Source organism: Triticum dicoccoides, chromosome 1B, assembly GCF_002162155.2.
Source record: "Triticum dicoccoides isolate Atlit2015 ecotype Zavitan chromosome 1B, WEW_v2.0, whole genome shotgun sequence".
NCBI classification, from domain to species: domain Eukaryota; kingdom Viridiplantae; phylum Streptophyta; class Magnoliopsida; order Poales; family Poaceae; genus Triticum; species Triticum dicoccoides.
Window position 1 is genome coordinate 327,131,345 of NC_041381.1, and position 21,952 is coordinate 327,153,296.

The window sequence follows — 21,952 nt, forward strand, 5'->3', positions numbered from 1 at the left end:
ATCTATTTATCCTATCTACCACTTTTACCTCACGTTATTTGCCTATCTTGAGGCATCGTACCCGGAAGGGATTGACAACCCCTTTAACACGTCGGGTTGCAAGTATTTGTTATTTGTGTGCAGGTGTTGTTTACGTGGTGTGAGGAGGTTCTCCTACTGGTTCGATAACCTTGGTCTCATCACTGATGGAAATACCTACCGTCACTATACTACATCATCCCTTCCTCTTTGGGGAAATAGCGACGTCGTTCTAGCAGACATCAAAAGGAATTTCTGGCGCCGTTGCCGGGGAGGATCCTCAACATCAACCAGGTTCCTAATCACAAATCTCATCTCCTCGCAATTTACATTATTTGCAATTTGCCTCTCGTTTTCCTCTCCCCCACTTCACAAAAATTTGCCATTTTATTCGCCCTCTTTTTCGTTCATCGTTTTCTCGTCAGATCTGTTTTTGAGTGCAATCTTGTTTCGTAGTCATCATGACTCAAGAGAACACCAAGTTGTGTGACTTCTCAGATACCAACAACAATGATTTTATTAGCACTCCGATTGCTCCTCCCGCCACTAGTGCGGAGTCTTGTGATATTAATACTGCTTTGTTGAATCTTGGTATGAAAGATCAATTTGCCGTTACTCCTAATGAGGATGTCGCGTCCCATCTTAACACATTTATGGAATCATGCGATATGCAAAACAAAAAAGATGTGGACAATGATATTGTGATGTTGAAATTATTTCCGTTTTCTTTGCGAGATCGTGCAAAAATTTGGTTTTCTTCTTTGCCTCGCAATAGTATCAATTCTTGGAGCAAGTGCAAAGATGATTTTATCACTAAGTATTTTCCTCCCACAAAAACTATTTCCCTTAGAACCCAGATCATGAATTTCAAGCAACTTGAACATGAGCATGTTGCACAATCTTGGGAAAGGATGAAATTGATGCTAAGGAATTGCCCAACTCATGGGTTAAATCTTTGGATGATCATACAAAAATTTTATGCAGGATTGAATTTTGTTTCTCGTAATCTTTTAGATTCCGCCGCGGGGGGTACCTTTATGGAAATTACTTTGGGTGAAGCTACTAAATTGCTAGACAATATTATGGCAAATTACTCGCAATGGCATACCGAAAGAGCTCCTACTAGTAAAAAAGTCAATTCGGTAGAAGAAATAAATTCTTTGAGTGAAAAAGTTGATGCTCTTATGAAGTTGGTTGCTAATAAAAGTGTTCCTATTGATTTTAATGATGTGCCTTCATCCACTTTGATTGATCAAAATAGTGATGCCATAGATGTGAATTTTGTCTTGCGAAATAATTTCAACAATAATGCTTATAGAGGTAATTTTAATCCTAGGCCTTTTCCTAGTAATTCCTCTAATAACTATGGTAATTCCTATGGTGATCCCACCTAAATAATAAAAGAAACACCTCTGATCTTGAGAACAGTATTAAAGAATTTATCAATACGCAAAAGGCTTTCAACACTTCGATAGAAGAAAAGTTGAATAAAATTGATCATTTGTCTAGAAGTGTTGACAGAATTACTCGCGATGTAGAAACTCTCAAGATGAAAAATTTTGTGCCTAAAGTTGAAGAATCAATTAAAGCTCTTTATGTTTCTATGGATGAAAGTAAGAAAAGAACCGTTGAGCTTAGAGCTAAAAGAGAATTTTTAGAAAAAGCATTTTCTAGTGATTACTATCATAAAAGTGATGAAGATCTTAAAGTGATTGGTTTTTCTTCTATTAATTCTTTGTTTAGTAAAGTTAAGATTGATGAAAAAGGGACTGGAGAAGAGTCAACTTGGCGTCCCTATGATTCGGAGAGTGAATATCTTGTTGAAAATTTTGATAAATGTGGGTTTGAAGAGGTCAAGACTTTAACTAGTGATGTGCCCACTTTTTTGGATTACAAAGATTTTAATTATGATAGTTTCCCTTTGGTTGATTGTATTTCTTTGTTGAAATCCATGATAAATTCACCCCATGCTTATAAACAAAATAAAGCTTTTACTAAACATATTGTCGATGCTATGATGAAAGCTTTTGAAGAAAAGTTAGAATTAGAAATTTCAATTCCTAGAAAATTGCATGATGAGTGGGAACCTACTATCAAAGTCAAGATTAAAAATTATGAGTGTTTTGCTTTGTGTGACTTGGGTGCTAGTGTTTCTACAATTCTGAAATCTTTATGTGTGATGTGTTTGGTCTTACCAATATTGAAGAATGCTCTTTAAATTTGCGCTTACCGGGTTCTACTATTAAAAAGTCTATGGGAATAATTAATGATGTTATTATTCTTGCTAATAGGAATTATGTGCCCATAGATTCTATTGTTCTTGATATTGATTGCAATCCGTCTTGTTCAATTATTCTTGGAAGACCATTTTTGCATACTATTGGTGCCGTGATTGATATGAAAGAAGGCAATATTAAATTTCAATTTCCACTAAGGAAGGGAATGGAACACTTCCCTAGAACAAGAAATAGGCCACCATATGAATCAATCATGAGGGCATCTTATGGATCTAGAACCAAAGATGACAACACTTAGATCCTACGCGTTATGCCTAGCTAGGGGCGTAAAACGATAGCGCTTGTTGACCCAATGAATAAAATTTATTTTTGCTTTTTGCTTTACATTCTTGAGTGTTAGCACAATTATGCTACTGTTATGATTATGTTTTTTGTGTTTTAATTAGTGTTTGTGCCAAGCAAGACCTTTGGGAAGATCTGGGTGAAAGTTTATTTGATCTTGCTGAAAAACAGAAACTTTTGCGTTCACGATATTATTTGTCATTTTTAACAGAAGAGTGCTTTTAAGTTGATTCTTTTTTAAGAGTATTAATAGACAAATGCCTCACATCCACCAATTTATTTCATAATTTTTGGAGTTACAAAAGTATTCAAAAGTTTCGGATTGCTACAGAATGTTCTGTTTTTGACAGATTCTGTTTTCTTTGCGTTGTGTGCTTGTTTTGATAATTTTATGGTTTTTATTTGATGCGTTTTTGCCATAGAAAAGTTGGAATACAATATATATAATGCAGAAACAAAATAAGAATAGGTTTGATACAGTACTTATAGTACTGGTTTGGTCTTATACTAACGGATATCACGAAGGTTTTGTTTGAGTTTTGTGTGATTGAAGTTTTCAAGTTTTGGGTTATCTTACGATGGATGTAGGAATAAGGATAAGCAAAAGTCTAAGCTTGGGGATGCCCGAGGCACCCCAAGATGATATTCAAAGAAGTGGCAAGCAACTAAGCTTGGGGATGTTCCCGAGTGGCATCCCCGCTTTCTTCTAACAACCATCGGTATTTTACTTGAAACTATATTTTTATTCGTTACATGATATGAGTTTTGCTTGGAGCGTCTTGTATGATATGAGTCTTTGCTTGTTTTGCTTTGTGTTTTAAGTGCTGAATCCTTGATGGATACACCCTTTTGAGAGAGCCAAAAAATCATGCTATGCTTGCTCCTATGCTTCACTTAAATTTTTAGAGCCATGGACTTGCTCTAGTACTTCACTTATATCTTTTGAGCACGGTGTGCTTTGTTATTTTTTAAGAAATGCTCTCATTCTTCACTTAGATTTATTTGGGAGTTAGTAAAATTTTAAGAAATTCTCTCTTGCTTCACTTAGATTATTTTGAGAGAAAGAAAAATTATGCTCATGTTCTTCACTTATATTTGTTTGAGCTTATCAAAAGCAACATATGAAAATAGTTCCAAAGTGCTAGATATCCAAGGAGGACATAATAAAAACTTTCATGAAGATCATTGGACAAAATAAACTTGATTCTTAGTAATGGTTTTGAGATATGATGATATGATATATGAGTCATGTTGATGAGTAATTGTGCTTTAGTAAGAATATTCATGTAAAGGTTTGTGATTCCCTGTGCAAGCACGAAAGTCAATAATTATGCAATGAAATTTATATCCTACTTGTGGTGCATTATTCGGTGTTACTTATGCTTAATGCTGGGGTACGAGATTTATCACTTTTTGGTTGGTCGCTTCTCAATCTTTTTGCTAGCCTTCATTTTGCACTACGTATGATCACTACCTGTGCATCCAAAACCCTTTAAACCAGTTTTGCCTTATGAGTCCACTATACCTACCTATATGCGGTATTTCCATGTCGTTCTAAGCAAATTTGCATGTGCCATCTCCAATGTTCAAAATAAAATTTTCTCTTTTTTGTGCTCTACTAGTCGCGAAGCGGTAAAGGGTACCCAATATTTTCCATGCTAGATGTGTTATTCTCATGATGAGTGTTTATTAACTTGTGATTGCACGAGAGTACGGCAAAGGTACTAGGGATGCCCAGTCCCGAAATGAATAATGAATTTACTTTATATTGTCAAATAATAAATTCCTTGGAAAGTGTTGGTATGGAGGGCACCCGTGGATATGGTTAGCCATGGAAAATGAAAGTTATGGTGGAAAAAGGAATAAACTTTATTTTCTGTTTGGGAACCACCTATGATGTATCTAGCATGGAAAGTGTTGGAATGCTCCAAGTCGTTTTCGTTGGTGGGAAAAGTATGCCTCTCAAAAATAATTTTTTATCTCTCAATTTAAGCTTTGAGCTCTGGCACATCTACAAATCCCTACTTCCCTCCGTGAAGGGCCTTTCTTTTACTTATGCAAATTTTGTTTTGAATTTGAGTCTCCGTCTTCTCTTATAAAGCACCAGCAAGGGGCACTATGATCGTATTTGAGTATTGGGTGTAGCTAATATTCGAGTGTGTTTCATGAATGGATCAATGAGTGAGCATGATGGGCTAGGGATAACTTGCTTTAGTGTTGATATTTTGAAAGACATGGTTGCTTGTTGGTATGCTTGAGTATTAAAGTCTTCATGTAAAAACTAGACTGTTGTTTTGAATCATAAAAAAGTCCATATGTCCATGCTATAAAAAAGAAATGTGATGAACATGTTAGGCAGCATTCCACATCAAAAATTCTGTTTTTATCATTTACCTACTCGAGGACGAGCATGAATTAAGCTTGGGGATGCTGATACGTCTCCAAGGTATCTATAATTTTTGATTGTTCCATGCCGTTATATTATCATTCTTGAATGTTTTACAATCATTTTATAGTAATTTTATATCATTTTTGGTACTAATCTATTGACATAGTGCCCAGTGCCAGTTGCTATTTTCTGCATGTTTTTTACATCGCAGGAAATCAATATCAAATGGAGTCCAAACGCAACGAAACTTCTGGAGGATTTTTTTGGGCCAGAAGAAAGCCAATGGGCCAAGGAAGGACCTGGGGGGCTGCTCGAGGGGAGCAACACCCACCAGGGCACGTCAGAAGGCCCAGGCGCGCCCTGGTGGGTGCTGCCCACCTCGGGTGCCCCCTGAACCGCCTCTTCGCTTTATAAATACCACAATATTCCAGAAACCCTAGGGGAGTCGAGGAAAATAAATTCTAGCCGCCGCAGAGTCCAGAACCACCAGATCCAATCTAGACACCGTCATGAAGGGGTTCACCACTTCCATTGGTGCCTCTCCTATGATGCATGAGTAGTTCTTTGTAGACCTACGGGTCCGTAGTTAGTACCTAGATGGCTTCCTCTCTCTCTTAATTATCAATACAATGGTCTCTTGGAGATCCATATGATGTAAGTCTTTTTGCGGTGTGTTTGTTGGGATCCGATGAACTTTGAGTTTATGATCAGATCTATGTTTTTATCCAAGAAAGTTATTCGAGTCTTCTTTGATCTCTTATATGCATGATTGCTTATAGCCTCATATTTTTCTCCAATATTTGGGTTTTGTTTGGCCAACTTGATCTATTTATCTTGCAATGGGAAGATGTGCTTTGTAGTGGGATCGATCTTATGGTGCTTGATCCTAGTGACAGAAGGGGAACTGACACGTATGTATCGTTGCTACTAAGGATAACAAGATGGGATATATATCTCCGCAATAGATAAACGGATCCCGTCTACATCATGTCATCGTTCTTATTGCATTACCCAGTTTTCTCAGAAACTTAATACACTAGATGCATGCTGGATAGCGGTTGATCTGTGGAGTAATAGTAGTAGATACAGGCAGGAGTCGGTCTACTAATCTTGGATGTGATGCCTATATAATGATCATTGCTTGGATATCGTCATGATTATTTGAAGTTCTATCAATTGCCTAACAGTAATTGTTTTCCCATTGTTTGCTATTTTTCTCGAGAGAAGCCACTAGTGAAACCTACACCCCCCGGGTCTCTTTTCATCATATTTGCCTTTGCGATCTATTTAATTTTGCATTTAATTTCAGATTTATTAGACCAAAAATACAAAATACCTTGCTGCAATTTATTTGTTCCGCGATCTATTTATCCTATCTACCACTTTTACCTCACGTTATTTGCCTATCTTGAGGCGCCGTACACGGAAGGGATTGACAACCCCTTTAACACGTCAGGTTGCGAGTATTTGTTATTTGTGTGCACGTGATGTTTACGTGGTGTGAGGAGGTTCTCCTACTGGTTCGATAACCTTGATCTCATCACTGAGGGAAATACCTACCGTCGCTATACTGCATCATCCCTTCCTCTTTGGGGAAATACCGACGTAGTTCTAGTAGACATCAATCGTCAAGGATCAAATCTTGCATAGGTAGACAGATAAATTACAAAATAAAAGTAAAGTAAATAAATTACATGAAAATATTTTTGGATTTTATAATATGACAAAAGTAGACCCGGGGGCCATAGTTTTCACTATAGACTTCTCTCTCAAACACATAGCATAAATGAGTGAACAAATTACTGTTAGGCAATTGATACAAAAGTGCATACTCTCGACGTATTCACGACAATGATCATGTATATAGGCATCATGTATGACATAAGTAGACCGATTCCTGCTTGTATCAAGTACTATTACTCCACCAATTGACTGCTATCCAGCATGCATCTATGGTATTAAGTTCATAAAAATGAAGTAACGCCTTAAGCAAAATGACATGATGTAGACAAAGCAAACCCAATGAATAAGAATAAACTCCGTCATTTTACCCTTAATGGCAACAATACAAATACGCGTCTTCTCCCCTTCTATCACTTGGATATAGAGCATTGGAAGATCGAACCCATTATAAAATGCCTCTCCAACTGAAGATAAATCAATTTAGTTGGTCAAACCAAATGGATAGATCAGAGAGAAATACAAGAGCTATAACAATCATGCGTAATAAAGTTCAGAAAAGACTCAATTAATTTTAATGAATAATATGATCATAAACCCACAATTTACCGGATCCCAACAAACACACTGCAAAAGAAGATTACATCGAATATAACTCCAAGGAGATCGAGAACATTGTATTGAAGATCAAAGAGAGAAAATAAGCCATCTACCTACTAGCTATGGACCCGTAGGTCTGTGGTGAACTACCCACACATCATCAAAAGGCAACAAGGATGATGTAGAAGCCCTCCGTGATCAATTCCTCCTCCGGCAGAGTACCGGAAAAGGCCTCTAGATGGGATCACGGAAGAACAGAAGCTTGCGACGGTGGAAATAGTGTTTCGGGTGGCTCTCTATTGGTTTGGGAATATTTGGGAATTTATACAGGTGAAATTAGGTCAAACGGAGTTGCGTGGGAGTCACGAGCTCAGGGGGCGCGCCCTACCCCTAGGGCGCGGCTGGTGAGCTCGTGGCTCTCCCGTAAGGCTTCTGGCCTCCTCCCGAACCTTCTAGGGTCCCTTTTGGTCCACAAAAAATCTAAAGTTTTATCGTGTTTAGACTTCGTTGATACCAATTTTCTGAAAAGTAAAAACAAGCAAAAACAGGAACTGACACCGGGTACTGAGTTAATAGGTTAGTCCAAAAAATGATATAAAATAGCATATAAAGGATCCAAGATTGATAATATAATAGCATGAAACAATAAAAAATTATAAATACGTTGGAGATGTATCATTCATTGACGGTTCGAGGAACTCCAAGTACGATCTACACCGACACGTTCTTCTTTCGTTGCAACTCGGTGACGGTAATGATCGTGATCTCAACCTGTTATGCATTTTCATATTGATCTTGGGTGATCGTAGGCGTGATTTTTTTTGTTTCTATTATGATTTCCCAACATTAATCGTAGTCGATAATTATTTGGTAACACAATAAATTGCCCCATGACTAAATTTATGTAATCAAAGTCCCCGTTTCTCTTGTTCTATCTAGGTCGCACTAGTGAACATAGCAAACAAAAGAAACCCGGGTCACCGCCACCACACCCCTTCGACCACCATTGGTTGTCCGCGCTCCAGTATTATCTATACGAGCTCCGCCCTTTCCGTGCTGCAACTCACAAAATCGTCCACCCGACCTCCGATGCCCCGACGGCGCTAGAGTTTCACCGCCCTGTTCATGCTCGATGTCCAACATCGATGGTGCGAGCTCCGTTGTCACCTGTCTGAGATCTGCCTCCTTCCGCTCGGCCCCGAGCGGTGACTATAGAGAAGGGCCGGACTCTAGGGTTGGTTCCGTCGAATCTCTCCTCAAGGTTACTCCCACTGTTATTTCGTCTCATTCCCGTCGTCGCGCCAACTCCCAACCTGATCGCCGTGTTGGTGACCATCGCTTCTGATGTTGCTAACCCTACCCTTGTCGCGGTTTGTATCCTTTCTCTACCTTGGGCTGGGTGCACTTCTTTGAGTGTTTGCGGTAGCTGTGCCACGACACCGCCAGGCCGGCAAGCCACACATGCCCTGCGCATTGGTTGGTCCTTTTGGTTGTGCTTGCATGTGTTGTTCAGCTAATGGTTCTACTGAAGTAAAGCTTCATACGTTGTCCGTGAACTGTTGCGGTCCAGAAAGGAAATAATTACTGCAGCAAAGTTGTTCCTTTTGCATGTACTAGAAGTTTGACACCATGTGAAACCTTAACTCGCCCATTTTGATTTGGCTTGCAAGCCACTGATCTATTGTAGAGGCGGTCGCTGAAATCGTAGTCCAAGGCGACCGACAGAAACAAGCTTGCTGGTGCCACAAAAGTTTGTTAGTTTGCATTTCACAGAGGTTGGGACGAGCTAGGCGCTCAACGCATCACAAATGGTTGTTCAGGACTTTTTATCTCTTAAAAATCTGACATCAAATTTTTAGGGGTGGCAAATTGGACTCTTTTATTGCAATTTGTGTTGTATCAAGGATGGCAGTTTCTGTTAACAAGCATAGCAAATCCTGGCAAAAATCTAAACATGGCGGATTTTGTCGTGCTTGCTAAAGGAAATTGTCAACATAATTTGCCCTAAAAACATTTGATTTACCACCCCTAAAAATCTCATGTTCTCTTTTGACAAGGTTCTCTTTGCAACCTTAAGATTTATGGCATGACTATCACCGGATGGAGTTTATGCTACTATTGACTTGAAAAAAAAGAGTGGAAAAATATCAAGGCCTAAATAAATATTTTGAAAAGGTGGAATGGCCCGGTGATTATTAGGGGAACTATTTAATACTTAATCTTTATTCTTAATTGCTCTCAAGTGATGACTCTTGAAAAGCTTTTTTTCTTCTAATCATACACAATGTTGTTTGTATGTCATAGTGCAGAGCAAAATTGGTAACTATCAGTCCATGTTTTTGTTGACCAGATCAAAAGAAATCACACTTAAATACTGTGAAGTTCAACAAGGCGAAGTGGTTTTATTAAGAACTTTTGAGGTTTACCGAAAATAGAGCTCATCATTGTCGATAAGAAACTATTCTAGATCTTGATTGATGCACATTGAAAGAATATTATTCTTGTACAACGAGCTGAGGAACAGTTGGATGTGCTGTCAGATATTTGAATGTTTTTAGTGTGTAAAATAAAATAATTCTCTACATCTTCTTTCTCCCTATTCATATTCACTTACTGCAGTGCCTTTTTTTCATCGTTTTAATCATGCCATGTGATGCCCTTGAGTGGCGAGATAAAGTATACAATACCGTAGAGACATGCATGTTTTAAGGCTGATTATGATCTGTTTTCGTTCTATACCTTTTGTTAGGTTAATTAAGGTCAATTTGATGTTGTGGTATGCATTGGAGTGAGATGTACATAGCATTGCAAATTGTTTTAAATAATAATTACATTCTTATGAGATTGCATAAAAAAAGCTAGGTGTTCATCAGCCTTATTATATTGTATTTTTTGTAGTAAGCATAAAATATAGCTAACTCTTTGCATAGTATCATTTGTTTCTCTTTGTTAGGCCTCCAATTTGAACTTTTCATTTGATCTTCAAAACTTTAGTGCTTGTTGTAATATGTTTGAGGATTGCACGGGCATAGTAATAATAATAGTTGTAAAAAAATTGACTACATTATTGATCTGGTGTCAGGTTTTGACCATGACAAATGGTGTATTACCTCCGTCCTGGTTTATTAGTCCCATTTGCATTTCACGTCAAAATTTGACGTTAAATTTAATTAACAAAATGTTAATACATATCTTTAAAAATATAATTAAAAACTATGTTCAAATATGAATCAAATAATATTTTTTCTATAATATGCATTAATATTTTGTTAGTTAAATTTTTAGTAAAATATTGAACAAAATACAAAAAGACTTACAAACCAGGAAGAAGGTAGTATGCGGTAAGCAACCTCAACAACAATGTCATCAAGAGAAAAAATGTCCAAGTCGACGCGGTCAGCGAGATGTCACGGGGAAAATAATGGTGTCCTTTCAGCGCGACAGTGACGCGGGCCGGGGTACAGCGAACCACTGTGTGTGAGCCCCACTCCCGACCTCCATGGACCGAGCTCACCCACCCCCTTCGTCCTCCTCCACAGCTTTCTCCATCTCCTCACGTCCTCTCACTGCCTAGTAGCCTAGCTAGTCTATCATCGTAGCTGTAGCTCCAGAGGCCTCTGGCTCGCAGCGTAGAATACGACTAGACGTAGTGCGAGCTGAGCCTGAGCTACTGCCACTCTCGCGACCCCGGGCTCCTGCTCCGCTCCCCCACCGCCCCGCCCTCTCTCTCTCACTGGCCAGCCTTTAAAGCTGTCACCTTTTGCCACCCTCCCCGTGTCGCTGTACAGTCTCTCTCTCTCCCCCCCTCTCCCTCTCGTCGCTCGTGCTGTGGTGTGCTCGTTCGATTGCCTCAGGTCGGGCGGACGGACGCGAGCTGAGGGCAGGAGGGGCCGGATCCGGTGGTCCGGAGGGCGAGCTAGCGGCCCCGGTTGTCGCGGCGGTGGAGGAGTAGTAGGTGGAGTGCCAGAGGAAGCGGTTCATGGACGTGGCTCCCCCTACCGCAGCCCGGCGGGGCGGCGGGAGGCTGTGAGCGGGTCACGGGCGGCGCCCCTCCCCGCGCCGGCCGGCCGGCGTGTGTGGAGGTAACTCATGTCTAATTTCGCTCTACGCGTCGTTCGGGAGCTCGGGAGGACGATTCTCGCGTGTGCTCCTCAGACTGCTTATCCGCGTCGCCATTTGCGTTTCCTGATGGATCTTTTTTTTTTCGTCCCTGAAAACATTTTTTTCCTGCGATTATCCGTCTATTTTTTGTCTTGTCGCTGGAGGATTTAGCTGATATTTCCGCGCGGCTAATTTTTCCACTTTTGATTCTCACACGAAATCGTGCGATTCTGGCGTCGCCTCGCCGCCCGCATTTGCGTCTTCTGCTGCGGCTGCCTTTCCTTTTTCCTCATTTCAGATACTGAGCCAAAAGCCGCCTCCTTTGCGTGCTTTTCCACGCTTTGTTGTTTAAGGGAGGGATCAGGAGGAGGGATGGAGGGGCGCGGATGGCCCAACAGCGCTCGTCAATCTCCCGCGTTTCCCCATGTCAAATTTGTTCTAACCGCTCGAAAATCTCCTCCCAGGTTGTTCTGCCCTCAAGGATCGCTGCGCGCCGCGAGGGGGTGAAACTAGGACGCAAAGGAAGAGCTTAAGATGGCGGCGGCGGTGGCGGCGATGCGTTGCGGGAGCGGGAGCGGGAGCGACGGCGGCGGCGGCGGCTACGACAAGGGCGGGATGGACTCGGGCAAGTACGTGCGGTACACGCCGGAGCAGGTGGAGGCGCTGGAGCGGGTGTACGCCGAATGCCCCAAGCCGACCTCCACGCGGAGGCAGCAGCTGCTCCGCGAGTGCCCCATTCTGTCCAACATCGAGCCCAGGCAGATCAAGGTCTGGTTCCAGAACCGAAGGTGAGCATGTCGGCCGCCCGCCGCGCTTTCGCCTTTTGTGATTGGATGGAATTTGCTGCATCAGCAGCCATTACGCTGCATGAGAGTGTAATGGTAGCTGGGTAAATTGAGTAAGGATGGATCACGAACAAATGTGGGAGTTTCTAGTTCTGTGTTGGAGCATATGTGTATTTTCCCAATCTGGGCAGGTTCTGCATTCAAGCATAATTGTCATGGGCTTTTCTCCGTGGGTGCAGGTGCCGTGATAAGCAGCGGAAGGAGTCTTCGAGGCTTCAGGCCGTGAACAGAAAACTGAGCGCCATGAACAAGCTCCTCATGGAAGAGAATGAGCGTCTCCAGAAGCAGGTCTCCCAGTTGGTTCATGAGAATGCATACATGAAGCAGCAGCTGCAGAATGTAAGTCTCCATTTTGTTGTTTTACTTTTACAGACCACGTTGCTTGTAGGACCTGGATAAGTGTCTGACCGTGGCTACCTTGTGCTTGCATTACATTTCAGCCTTCGTTGGCCAATGATACAAGTTGTGAGTCAAATGTGACCACTCCTCCAAACCCTCTAAGGGATGCAAGTAACCCAGCTGGGTAAGTGGTTTTTGTTACTGACAACAGGTGGGATCATCCAATTCCCTTTTATGTAAGAACTTGTTACATATCTTCCTTCCATTTTCTCTAGACTCCTTGCAATTGCGGAGGAGACATTGACAGAGTTCCTCTCAAAGGCTACAGGAACTGCTGTTGATTGGGTCCCGATGCCTGGGATGAAGGTCAGTTGCCAATTCTGGAGGTTCTTTGTTCCAACACTGATACTAACTCTAAGTGGATCTATGCATGCTCATTTGTTTCTCCTTCCTGTGATTAGCCTGGTCCGGATTCGTTTGGTATTGTTGCCGTTTCACATGGTTGCCGAGGTGTTGCTGCCCGTGCCTGTGGTCTGGTGAATCTAGAACCAACAAAGGTAACTGTATACCTCAAACTTCGTTTGGAACTTCATGATAGTTCAAGAACGCTCGTTGTTTGTTTCCAAGAGAATCATGAAGAAACTGTTGAATTTGTAGTTAACCATATTGTTTGTATGATATATGGCGTGGTTTCTAAAAAGCGAAGAGAGACCTCAGAAAAAAACTGTACCCCAGCTAGCCGTGCATACATCGCTCCCGTTTCTCTAAAGATGTAAATAAACCCTTTTGGAAAACTGAATCAATAAAGTTTTAAACTTAATAAAACAACTTATATTCTGCAATTTCATTTTTTTTGAAGAATCTTCTCATCTTGCCAGCTGAAACAGAAATCCTATCATATTTTCTTGCACTCCAAACTTCTCTACAAAATTGAGGCACACTGTTCTACTAAGAAATTATTCCCTGGAGTTTCTAATATTGCTGTGCATTCTAGATTGTGGAGATCTTGAAAGACCGCCCATCTTGGTTCCGTGATTGTCGGAGTCTTGAAGTTTTTACGATGCTTCCAGCTGGAAACGGTGGGACCATTGAACTTGTTTACATGCAGGTGAGCATTATGTCATTGATCACTTCTTCCTTTGCACAATAATATGGTGTAGTTTAGTTTGGTAACTTGTATTATCCATGCTACTCCTTCTTACTCTTGGTTTGTGCATTCAGATGTATGCTCCTACCACGTTAGTTCCTGCACGTGATTTTTGGACGCTGAGATACACAACTACAATGGAAGATGGAAGTCTCGTGGTGTGTATGAACTTGAATGTTGTATTGTTGTTAGTCTAACTAGAGTGTAAATTAGAGCCAATGAAGCCTTTTGCTTACATCCCTGTATATCGTAGGTTTGTGAGAGATCTTTGAGTGGTTCAGGAGGTGGTCCAAGTACTGCCTCAGCACAGCAATTTGTAAGGGCTGAGATGCTTCCTAGTGGCTATTTAGTTCGGCCATGCGACGGCGGGGGTTCAATTGTGCATATAGTCGATCATCTGGACCTTGAGGTCTGATTTCAAACATAGGTGTTAAATTCCGTGCATCGATGTTCCCTCCCATGTTTCTTACTAATTTAATTCAATTATATTTTACAGGCTTGGAGTGTTCCAGAAGTGCTTCGCCCGCTCTATGAGTCTTCTAGGGTAGTTGCTCAGAAAATGACTACTGCGGTGCGTTCTTAGTTACTACATTTCTTGATCCGCTTTTACCTTGAATTTGTATTTGTATGCCATCTTCTGTAGTATGTGTACAGTGTCCACCTTTTACTTCTGATGATCAGTTCCTTGTGGCTCTTTACTTGGCAGCTCAGAACCTCAGCCTAGTGCAATTGTTCAATATCTGTTATAATAGGGACATGTTTTTTTGCGGTGAACAGTAAAAAGTGAAACAATCCAAAATATTCTGGCATGCGCAGTTTCATGGAGAAAAAAATATTTGTAATGTTCTGGGCAACGACAAAATAAAAATGATGCTCCAAATAAGCTTTTTTAGAAACCATCTTGGAGCACTGATTTTTTTTTGTGCGTGCAGGACAGCACGAAAGTCTTTCTATTTCGAAAATTTGCACCTAGGTAGACCGGTAGGCAATGTTTGATAATTTTCGGATTTTACTGTTCATGACAGGAGCATATGTACTGGGTTCCAGATTGACACTTTTTATTATAATATCGGTTACATATGGGGAGGAATGATCATAATTGAGTTCCTGTTTTTGGCACCAATGCCTAGATACATGCTTAGATTTTTTTAGAGAATAAACATCTTACTAGAAATGCTTGTGTTGTCCAAAACAATTTAACTACTTTAGTTTAAAGTCATTCGCTGGTTGGTGACTGAGCTCAAATATGCGTTGCTAAAGCGAGATACTTCAAGATGATACTCATAATCCAGAGCTTTAAGTTTTTTATGGCACTTTGGCATACAAAAGTAGCTAACTGCTTTTGCATCTTTTGACTGCTGGATCGTTCTGTAAATCCTAGTTCGGTACTGACCATTTCTTGTTGTCAAGGCATTACGACACATCAGACAGATTGCTCAAGAAACTAGTGGGGAGGTTGTATATGCTCTAGGGAGGCAACCTGCTGTTCTGCGGACATTTAGTCAGAGGCTGAGTAGGTTAGTCCTGGCTAATGATACTGCTACTTTTGCCCGTGCATGCCTTGGGCTGATGTTTATCTTGACACCATTTTCATGCCCTTTCAGAGGATTTAATGATGCTATAAGTGGCTTCAATGATGATGGTTGGTCTGTAATGGCTGGAGACGGCATTGAAGATGTGATTATTGCTTGCAACTCAAAAAAGATTAGAAGCAATAACACTGCTCCCAATGCTTTTATTGTTCCTGGAGGTGTTATATGTGCTAAAGCATCAATGTTACTGCAGGTGATGATGCGATTATTACATATACGTTAATTTGCATTCCCATTGATAAAGACTTTGTTAAGTTTATTAAAACATCTGTTGTTCGATACTGGTATTCTTGCATCTTGTCAAAAATCTGGTGGCATGCATTTGGATGGTAGCCTGGTACTTTAGGTTATTGTACTGTTTGTGCTATTGGCTTGTAGTGGTATACTAGAAATGTCGGTTTTGTTTTGTTTCACTTGGCTAACATTGCAGACACTGGAGAATTGAAAACCAACTTGGATCTTTCTCTTAATTCTTGTCTGTTTTTCAAGCTCTTACTCTGTCTTTGTTTGGTTTACTAGAGTGTTCCACCAGCAGTACTGGTTCGGTTTCTGAGGGAACATCGGTCTGAATGGGCTGATTATAACTTTGATGCATATTCGGCTTCGGCGCTGAAATCAAGCTCATGCTCACTTCCTGGGTTGCGTCCCATGAGATTTTCTGGGAGCCAGATCATCATGCCACTTGCTCACACAGTGGAGAATGAGGAGGTATATTCACAAATCTTTGCATGTACAGCCGTATGATTTGCTAGATGTCGGCATGATTTGGTATCTCTTCGAGACATTACAAATTCCTGTCGCTCATTGCTATATGCGTTATTAATCTATCCATGTAGATAATTGTGATGGATTGTCCTTGGTCGTATTTTCACGTTCTTCATTCTTGTAAATTTCCCATTTGTGTCTCATGTAACCTTCGTAGATAGTATTCCCTTCACTGCATGTGCTTCGTGCAACTTTCCTTGTTTAATAGTGTGGCAGATTGGTAGTATAGCAATAGGTTATTGGCAAGCAAGCCTTATAACAAGTCTATCGTTTGGAGAGGATAATAAACAACATGTATTTATACAAGATATGTTGATAAATTGCAAGCTATTTTTCTTGATGGGCGTAATAGCATGAAACCTTGATGAATAATTCAATATGCAGATTCTAGAAGTTGTTCGTCTTGAAGGGCAAGCGCTCGATGAGGGTCTTTTATCAAGAGATATCCACCTGCTTCAGGTAATAACTGACAGTTCATTGATTTAGTCTCTAGTGTTCTATTATCTGATCAATCAACCAGTTGGATTTCACTTTGCACATTGCTTATTAGATAGATTTCTGCATTGATGCTAGTACTGTGAAGTATACTGACAAGTGGTACTAAAAAGATCTCTGAACTTTATTGATCTTTCAGTTTTGCACTGGAATAGACGAGAAATCAATGGGATCCTGCTTCCAACTTGTCTTTGCACCAATTGATGAGCTTTTCCCTGATGATGCTCCATTAATATCTTCAGGCTTCCGTGTTATACCACTGGACATGAAAACAGTTGAGTATCCTGTTTCTCTAATTTATTGTTATAGTGAAATTCAGGACACCACTTTCCTTTAGTGACCAATAATTCACTTTTCCTGGCAACTGCATTTTTTTACATGTCCTCCTACACAATGCTCAATTCTGTTCAGAAATGCATTGTAACATACTTCTATGCCATCAAAATATTTCTGAAAGTTTTATGGCTGAAACCTGAAAGCCATTCAATTACAGTAGGATGGCTCTTGTTTGGCCCTATCTTCTGGTTTCTACTTTGTTATATGTAGAATGATTTTCAGTTGCTCAGATTTTAACCGTCAATATCTTTCATTTTTTTTGGAAAAGGAGGTTAAAAGTTAAAACCCCCGGCCTTTGCATCAATCGATGCATACAACCATCTTTATTAATTATTGAACAAAGGTCTGACAAGAACATACATCAAGCCAACCGAAGCCACCACTCACACTTACGAACTTGATAATGTGGAGTGCTCTCACTCCCCATATCTAAAACCGGTGTAGTTGCTGATCCATCCGCATAACGTATCGGAACCTACACCTGGTGCAGCAAACTTAAAGCGTACACCACATGCACACGCTTTAGAAGCCGCCATCATCATCGAGCTGACCCATCTTCCGGAAAGAGATTGGCCTCAGCCTTGCCAGTCCGGCCATCCGTCGACGCCACCACGGCGCCCAACGGCACCACCTCCCCGCGCGCAAACTGCCGCAGCACCATGCTGCGAAGTACCACCAGCCGGCACAGCTTGAAGTCTCTAGAAGATCTGTCGTGCGTAGCACCTGCCGAACAGGCATGACACAGCGTAGCACCTGTCGGCCAGGCATGACTTGACATCTCCTTCAAAGCTCCGTGCAAGATGAAGCCGCTGCACCTCCTGCCTCTGTCTTCCAGTGCTGCTCCACAACCAGCTCCCAAGAGAGAAACGACACCGCAATGCCGCCATCGTTCGATCTGGAAGACCAGATCGTAGGGTTTCCTCCGGAGCAGCATGAGTGGGTCGACAGTAGTTACACGACGATGCCTTCATCAAGGTAACACCTTGATGAAGGCATCGTCGTGTAACGGCGCAGAACGCCGCCATCTCCAGCCTTCGGCTCGGTTTTCACCGGCAACTATGTCTCCCCGACTCGCAGCCAGGACTAGATGACGGATCTTGAGATCCGACCACCCAACATCAGGCCGACCACCTCCGATGGAAGAGATGACCACCACCGCCATAATCCTCGTGATGCGTGGCAGAACCGGAGTACCTCTGTGACCTGTCACCGAAGCCGATGACAGGCAACATGTTGAGAACGCGACAGCGGCAGCCCGCCTAGACTCAAAGGGCCTAGATCGAGCCCGCCTACCACGCCGCCGCCTCCTGCCATCCCTGCCGTCAGCAGCAGAGCCCACCGACATGTGCCCCGGCTGCCGCTGCCCGCCATCATCGTTGCAGGAGGACCTAGATCTGGCTGCCGCCGTCTCAGATCCCCGGACGCGAGAGGTGGTCCGCCGCCACCGCGCCACAGGGCCTTCGCCTGGCGACGTTGCAGGCGGCCGCGAAGGGAGGGGGAGGCGCGGGAGGTCGAGGGCAGGACCGGTGGTGGCCGCCCGGTGGCGGCCGCACGGGGTCGGGGGAAGGAGAGTCGTCCAAATCTTCTCGAGTTTCTTGACCTCCTTCGAACTCATCTTTCATAGGATAGTGCACCAGCTGGTAAACACTAGATTTCCTGGCGACTGCATTTTTACATGTCTGTCCTACACAATGCCTCCATTCTGTTGTTCAGAAATGCATTGTAATATCTATGCCATCAAAATATGTCTGAAAATTTTATGGCTGAAACATGAAAGCCATTCAATTCCAATAGGATGGCTCTTGTTTGGCCCAATCTTTTGGTTTTTACTTTTGTTATATGTGGATTGATTTTCAGTTGCTCAGATTTTAACCATTAATATCTTTCATAGGATGATGCACCTGCCGGTAGAACACTAGATTTCCTGGCGACTGCATTTTTACATTTCTGTCCTACACAATGCCTCAGTTCTGTTCAGAAATGCATTGTAACATCTATGCCATCAAAATATTTCTGAAAATTTTATCGCTGAAAGCCATTCAATTCCAGTAGGATGGCACTTGTTTGGCCCAATCTTCTGGTTTCTACTTTGTTCTATGTAGATTTATTTTCAGTTGCTCAGATTTTAACCGTCAATATCTTTCATAGGATGGTGCACCCGCCGGTAGAACACTAGATTTGGCCTCTAGCCTTGAAGCTGGTTCAACTACACTGCAAGCCTCAGGCGGTGCGGACGATTGTAATCTACGATCAGTGCTGACAATTGCCTTTCAATTCCCTTACGAGATGCATCTCCAAGATAGTGTTGCAACTATGGCCCGGCAGTATGTCCGCAGCATTGTCTCCGCCGTTCAGAGAGTGTCGATGGCTATCTCTCCCTCTCGATCTGGCTTGAATGCTGAACAGAAGATAATTTCTGGCTTCCCTGAAGCTGCAACACTAGCTCGCTGGATATGCCAAAGTTACCGGTAAGTACAGCCATCGTCTTCTATTCTAATCGTATGGATGATTGAGGCCAGTAGTGATCAGTGCTGCTTTTTGCTCTGGTCTACACCTATTCTTGCAAGGCCAAGGAGTACAAGTAATAAAACTGCAGATGCCCAAAATTAAATGTGTACTAAAGATTAACTTGAATGGAAGCTGAAGCAAAACAACCATATTTACAGGTTCCATCTGGGGGTCGAGTTATTTAGACAGGCAGATGAAGCTGGGGAATCTTTATTGAGAATGCTCTGGGATCATGAAGATGCTATTTTGTGCTGTTCTTTCAAGGTACCTTTTAAAATGAAAAAGCACTACACACAAAAGTAAACAAATGCGTTTTAACTGTGTTTTGTCTGTTATGTCTTCCTGGATGTCTGTCAAAATCATGTGAATATGGCAAGGCAAAAATGTGGGCTTTCTTGGCTGATATACCTACCTGCATGCTAACATTCTTTCAGGAAAAGCCTGTATTTACGTTTGCAAACGAGATGGGAATTAACATGTTGGAAACATCTTTCGTTGCCCTTCAAGATCTCTCGTTGGACAAGATATTTGATGAAGCTGGTAGAAAGGCACTATACTCCGAGATCCCAAAGTTGATGGAGCAGGTATTCAACTGCTTCTTTCAAGCAACTAAAAAAATTTTACTCTCAAGTCTCAACTGCTAACACAAGTCAGTAGGATCGATACATGCATTTGAACCTTGCCATGTAAAAATTCAAGGAAGCGCCGACATGTTTCATTTCTGTTTGTGTATTTCATCTCATCCGACTCTAATAGGCAGCCTCCACGAACTGATCAAACTTACTTTCCAATCAAGTCCTTTAAAATACATTTTTTGTATGTTCTCCTCCTTGCTCTTGCTCATTTTGGAAACGGATTAGAAGACGGCGCATCTAATAATCATTCATCTATCTGTTCAGGGCTTTGTTTACCTGCCAGGGGGTGTGTGCTTGTCTGGGATGGGCCGCCATGTCTCATTTGAGAGTGCTGTAGCATGGAAAGTAGTTGGTGAGGACAACAATGTGCACTGCCTCGCCTTCTGCTTCGTCAACTGGTCTTTCGTGTGATCATCCATCACCCTTGCCTGTCCCATGCAGCTCCATTTTTGCTCTCTCTGTAGGGGAGAACCGCCGCCACTGGAAAGTAGTTTTACGTTATCTTTAACTAGTTTGTTTCTAGATTTGAAGAGCCAGCATCGGGAAGAATTCTGCCTAGTGTAAAATTTGCTCACGTTTCCACTAATTTACCCAGGCAAGAAGCTGGCTGATGTCTGTCTGGATTGAGGTGCTAGCCTTTCTTGAATCCAGAAAGGTTCCTACTTTTATTCGTGTGATGATGATGGAATGCTAGTAGTAGCGAAATTGGGACATGGCTGATGTATAATCAGTGTTTGTGTGGATTTTTCGCTTTACTCGTCGATTTGTATTTGGTCTGAAGATCGTTTGTTCGACATGAATCATTTGCCAACTGCCTGGCATTCGAGATTTGGCTAAAGAAAGTGAAGGTCAGCGTCAAAGCTAGTCTGACTCTCAATTGTGTGCAGTGAAATACTCAAAACAGCTTCGTCCTCCATGCAACCTCTCCCTCGTGCTCGGCACTCATCTCCTCTGCGCCAATCACACGCCCGCCCTTCCCGGAGCCAAATCCTCGCCGCCTGTGGCCCTGTTGTGGCAGTGGTACATTGTTAGTAATCTACAGGATCTCTCTCTCGATCTATATTACTCACGCAAGGATTTGACTATCAGTATAAGATACAATCACGATTACACAAATTGGGGGCGTTTGCGCTTCAGGCGCCGATTACAGGCAATTTTCCAAACGGGCCATCAAGCAAGATGCACTAACCTCCACGCCACCATATCTCATGTGAATAATAACATCCTTCCTTTCTTTTCTTCTTTCTAGATTTCTTTTTTCTGATCCTTTTTTACCTTTTCCCTTTTTTCTTCTTCCTGGTTCGATGAACTTTTTTAAAATTCGTGAATTTTTTCTACAAAATCGACGAACTTTTTCTCTTGATGATATTTTTTCTTATAATTTAACTTTTCTTCAAATTTGATGAACCATTTTTCAAAATTTGATGAATCTTTTTTCAAATTTGGTGAACTTTTTTCAAATTGGATGAATTTTTCTTCAAGCTCGACGAACTTTTTTTCAAACTTGAGCGTTTTTTTTCAATTTGATGAATGTTTTTTCAAAATCGATGAGCATTTTTCAAAAGTGTTGAACTTTTTTTCAAAATCGATGAACTTTTTTTTCAAAATCCATGAACTTTTTTCAAATCGATCAACTTTTTTTCAAAGTCAATGAACTTTTGTTAAATTTGTGAACTCTTCTTCAAAAGTGATGACGTTTTTTCAAAGTCGATGAACTTTTTAAAAATTTGTGAATTCTTCTTCAAAAATGATGAACTTGTTTAAATTCGCGATTTTTTTAGTATAATTCAGAAAACTGAGTGATACAGCACACATGCTATAAATAGGGTCGTTGGATGTTCTTATAGTTTTGGCGCTTTTATCATTCGCTAGAGTCGAGTAGTTCGTGGTCATGCCCACTGTACGTCAAGACTGGCTCGAGTT

General features: G+C 41.5%; 1 protein-coding gene across 2 annotated transcripts; it reads left to right on the forward strand.

Annotated features, from left to right (window-relative positions):
• The first annotated feature begins 10,960 nt into the window (after positions 1 to 10,960).
• Positions 10,961 to 20,857, forward strand: LOC119333205 (homeobox-leucine zipper protein HOX9). 2 transcript variants are annotated; one of them, XM_037606186.1, is made up of 19 exons: positions 10,961 to 11,348; positions 11,832 to 12,155; positions 12,392 to 12,551; positions 12,653 to 12,735; positions 12,827 to 12,917; positions 13,013 to 13,108; positions 13,546 to 13,659; positions 13,773 to 13,856; positions 13,952 to 14,107; positions 14,195 to 14,269; positions 15,109 to 15,215; positions 15,303 to 15,483; positions 15,810 to 15,998; positions 16,440 to 16,514; positions 16,690 to 16,824; positions 19,035 to 19,354; positions 19,553 to 19,658; positions 19,829 to 19,978; positions 20,294 to 20,857. In XM_037606186.1, exons 2-19 carry the CDS (start codon positions 11,902 to 11,904, stop codon positions 20,438 to 20,440), a joined length of 2,523 nt encoding a protein of 840 aa, XP_037462083.1. In that variant the 5' UTR covers positions 10,961 to 11,348; positions 11,832 to 11,901; the 3' UTR covers positions 20,441 to 20,857. The 2 variants fall into 2 exon arrangements, with proteins under 2 accessions (XP_037462083.1, XP_037462088.1); XM_037606191.1 differs by lacking the exon at positions 10,961 to 11,348 and having other exon boundaries at positions 11,729 to 12,155.
• The last annotated feature ends 1,095 nt before the right edge of the window (positions 20,858 to 21,952 follow it).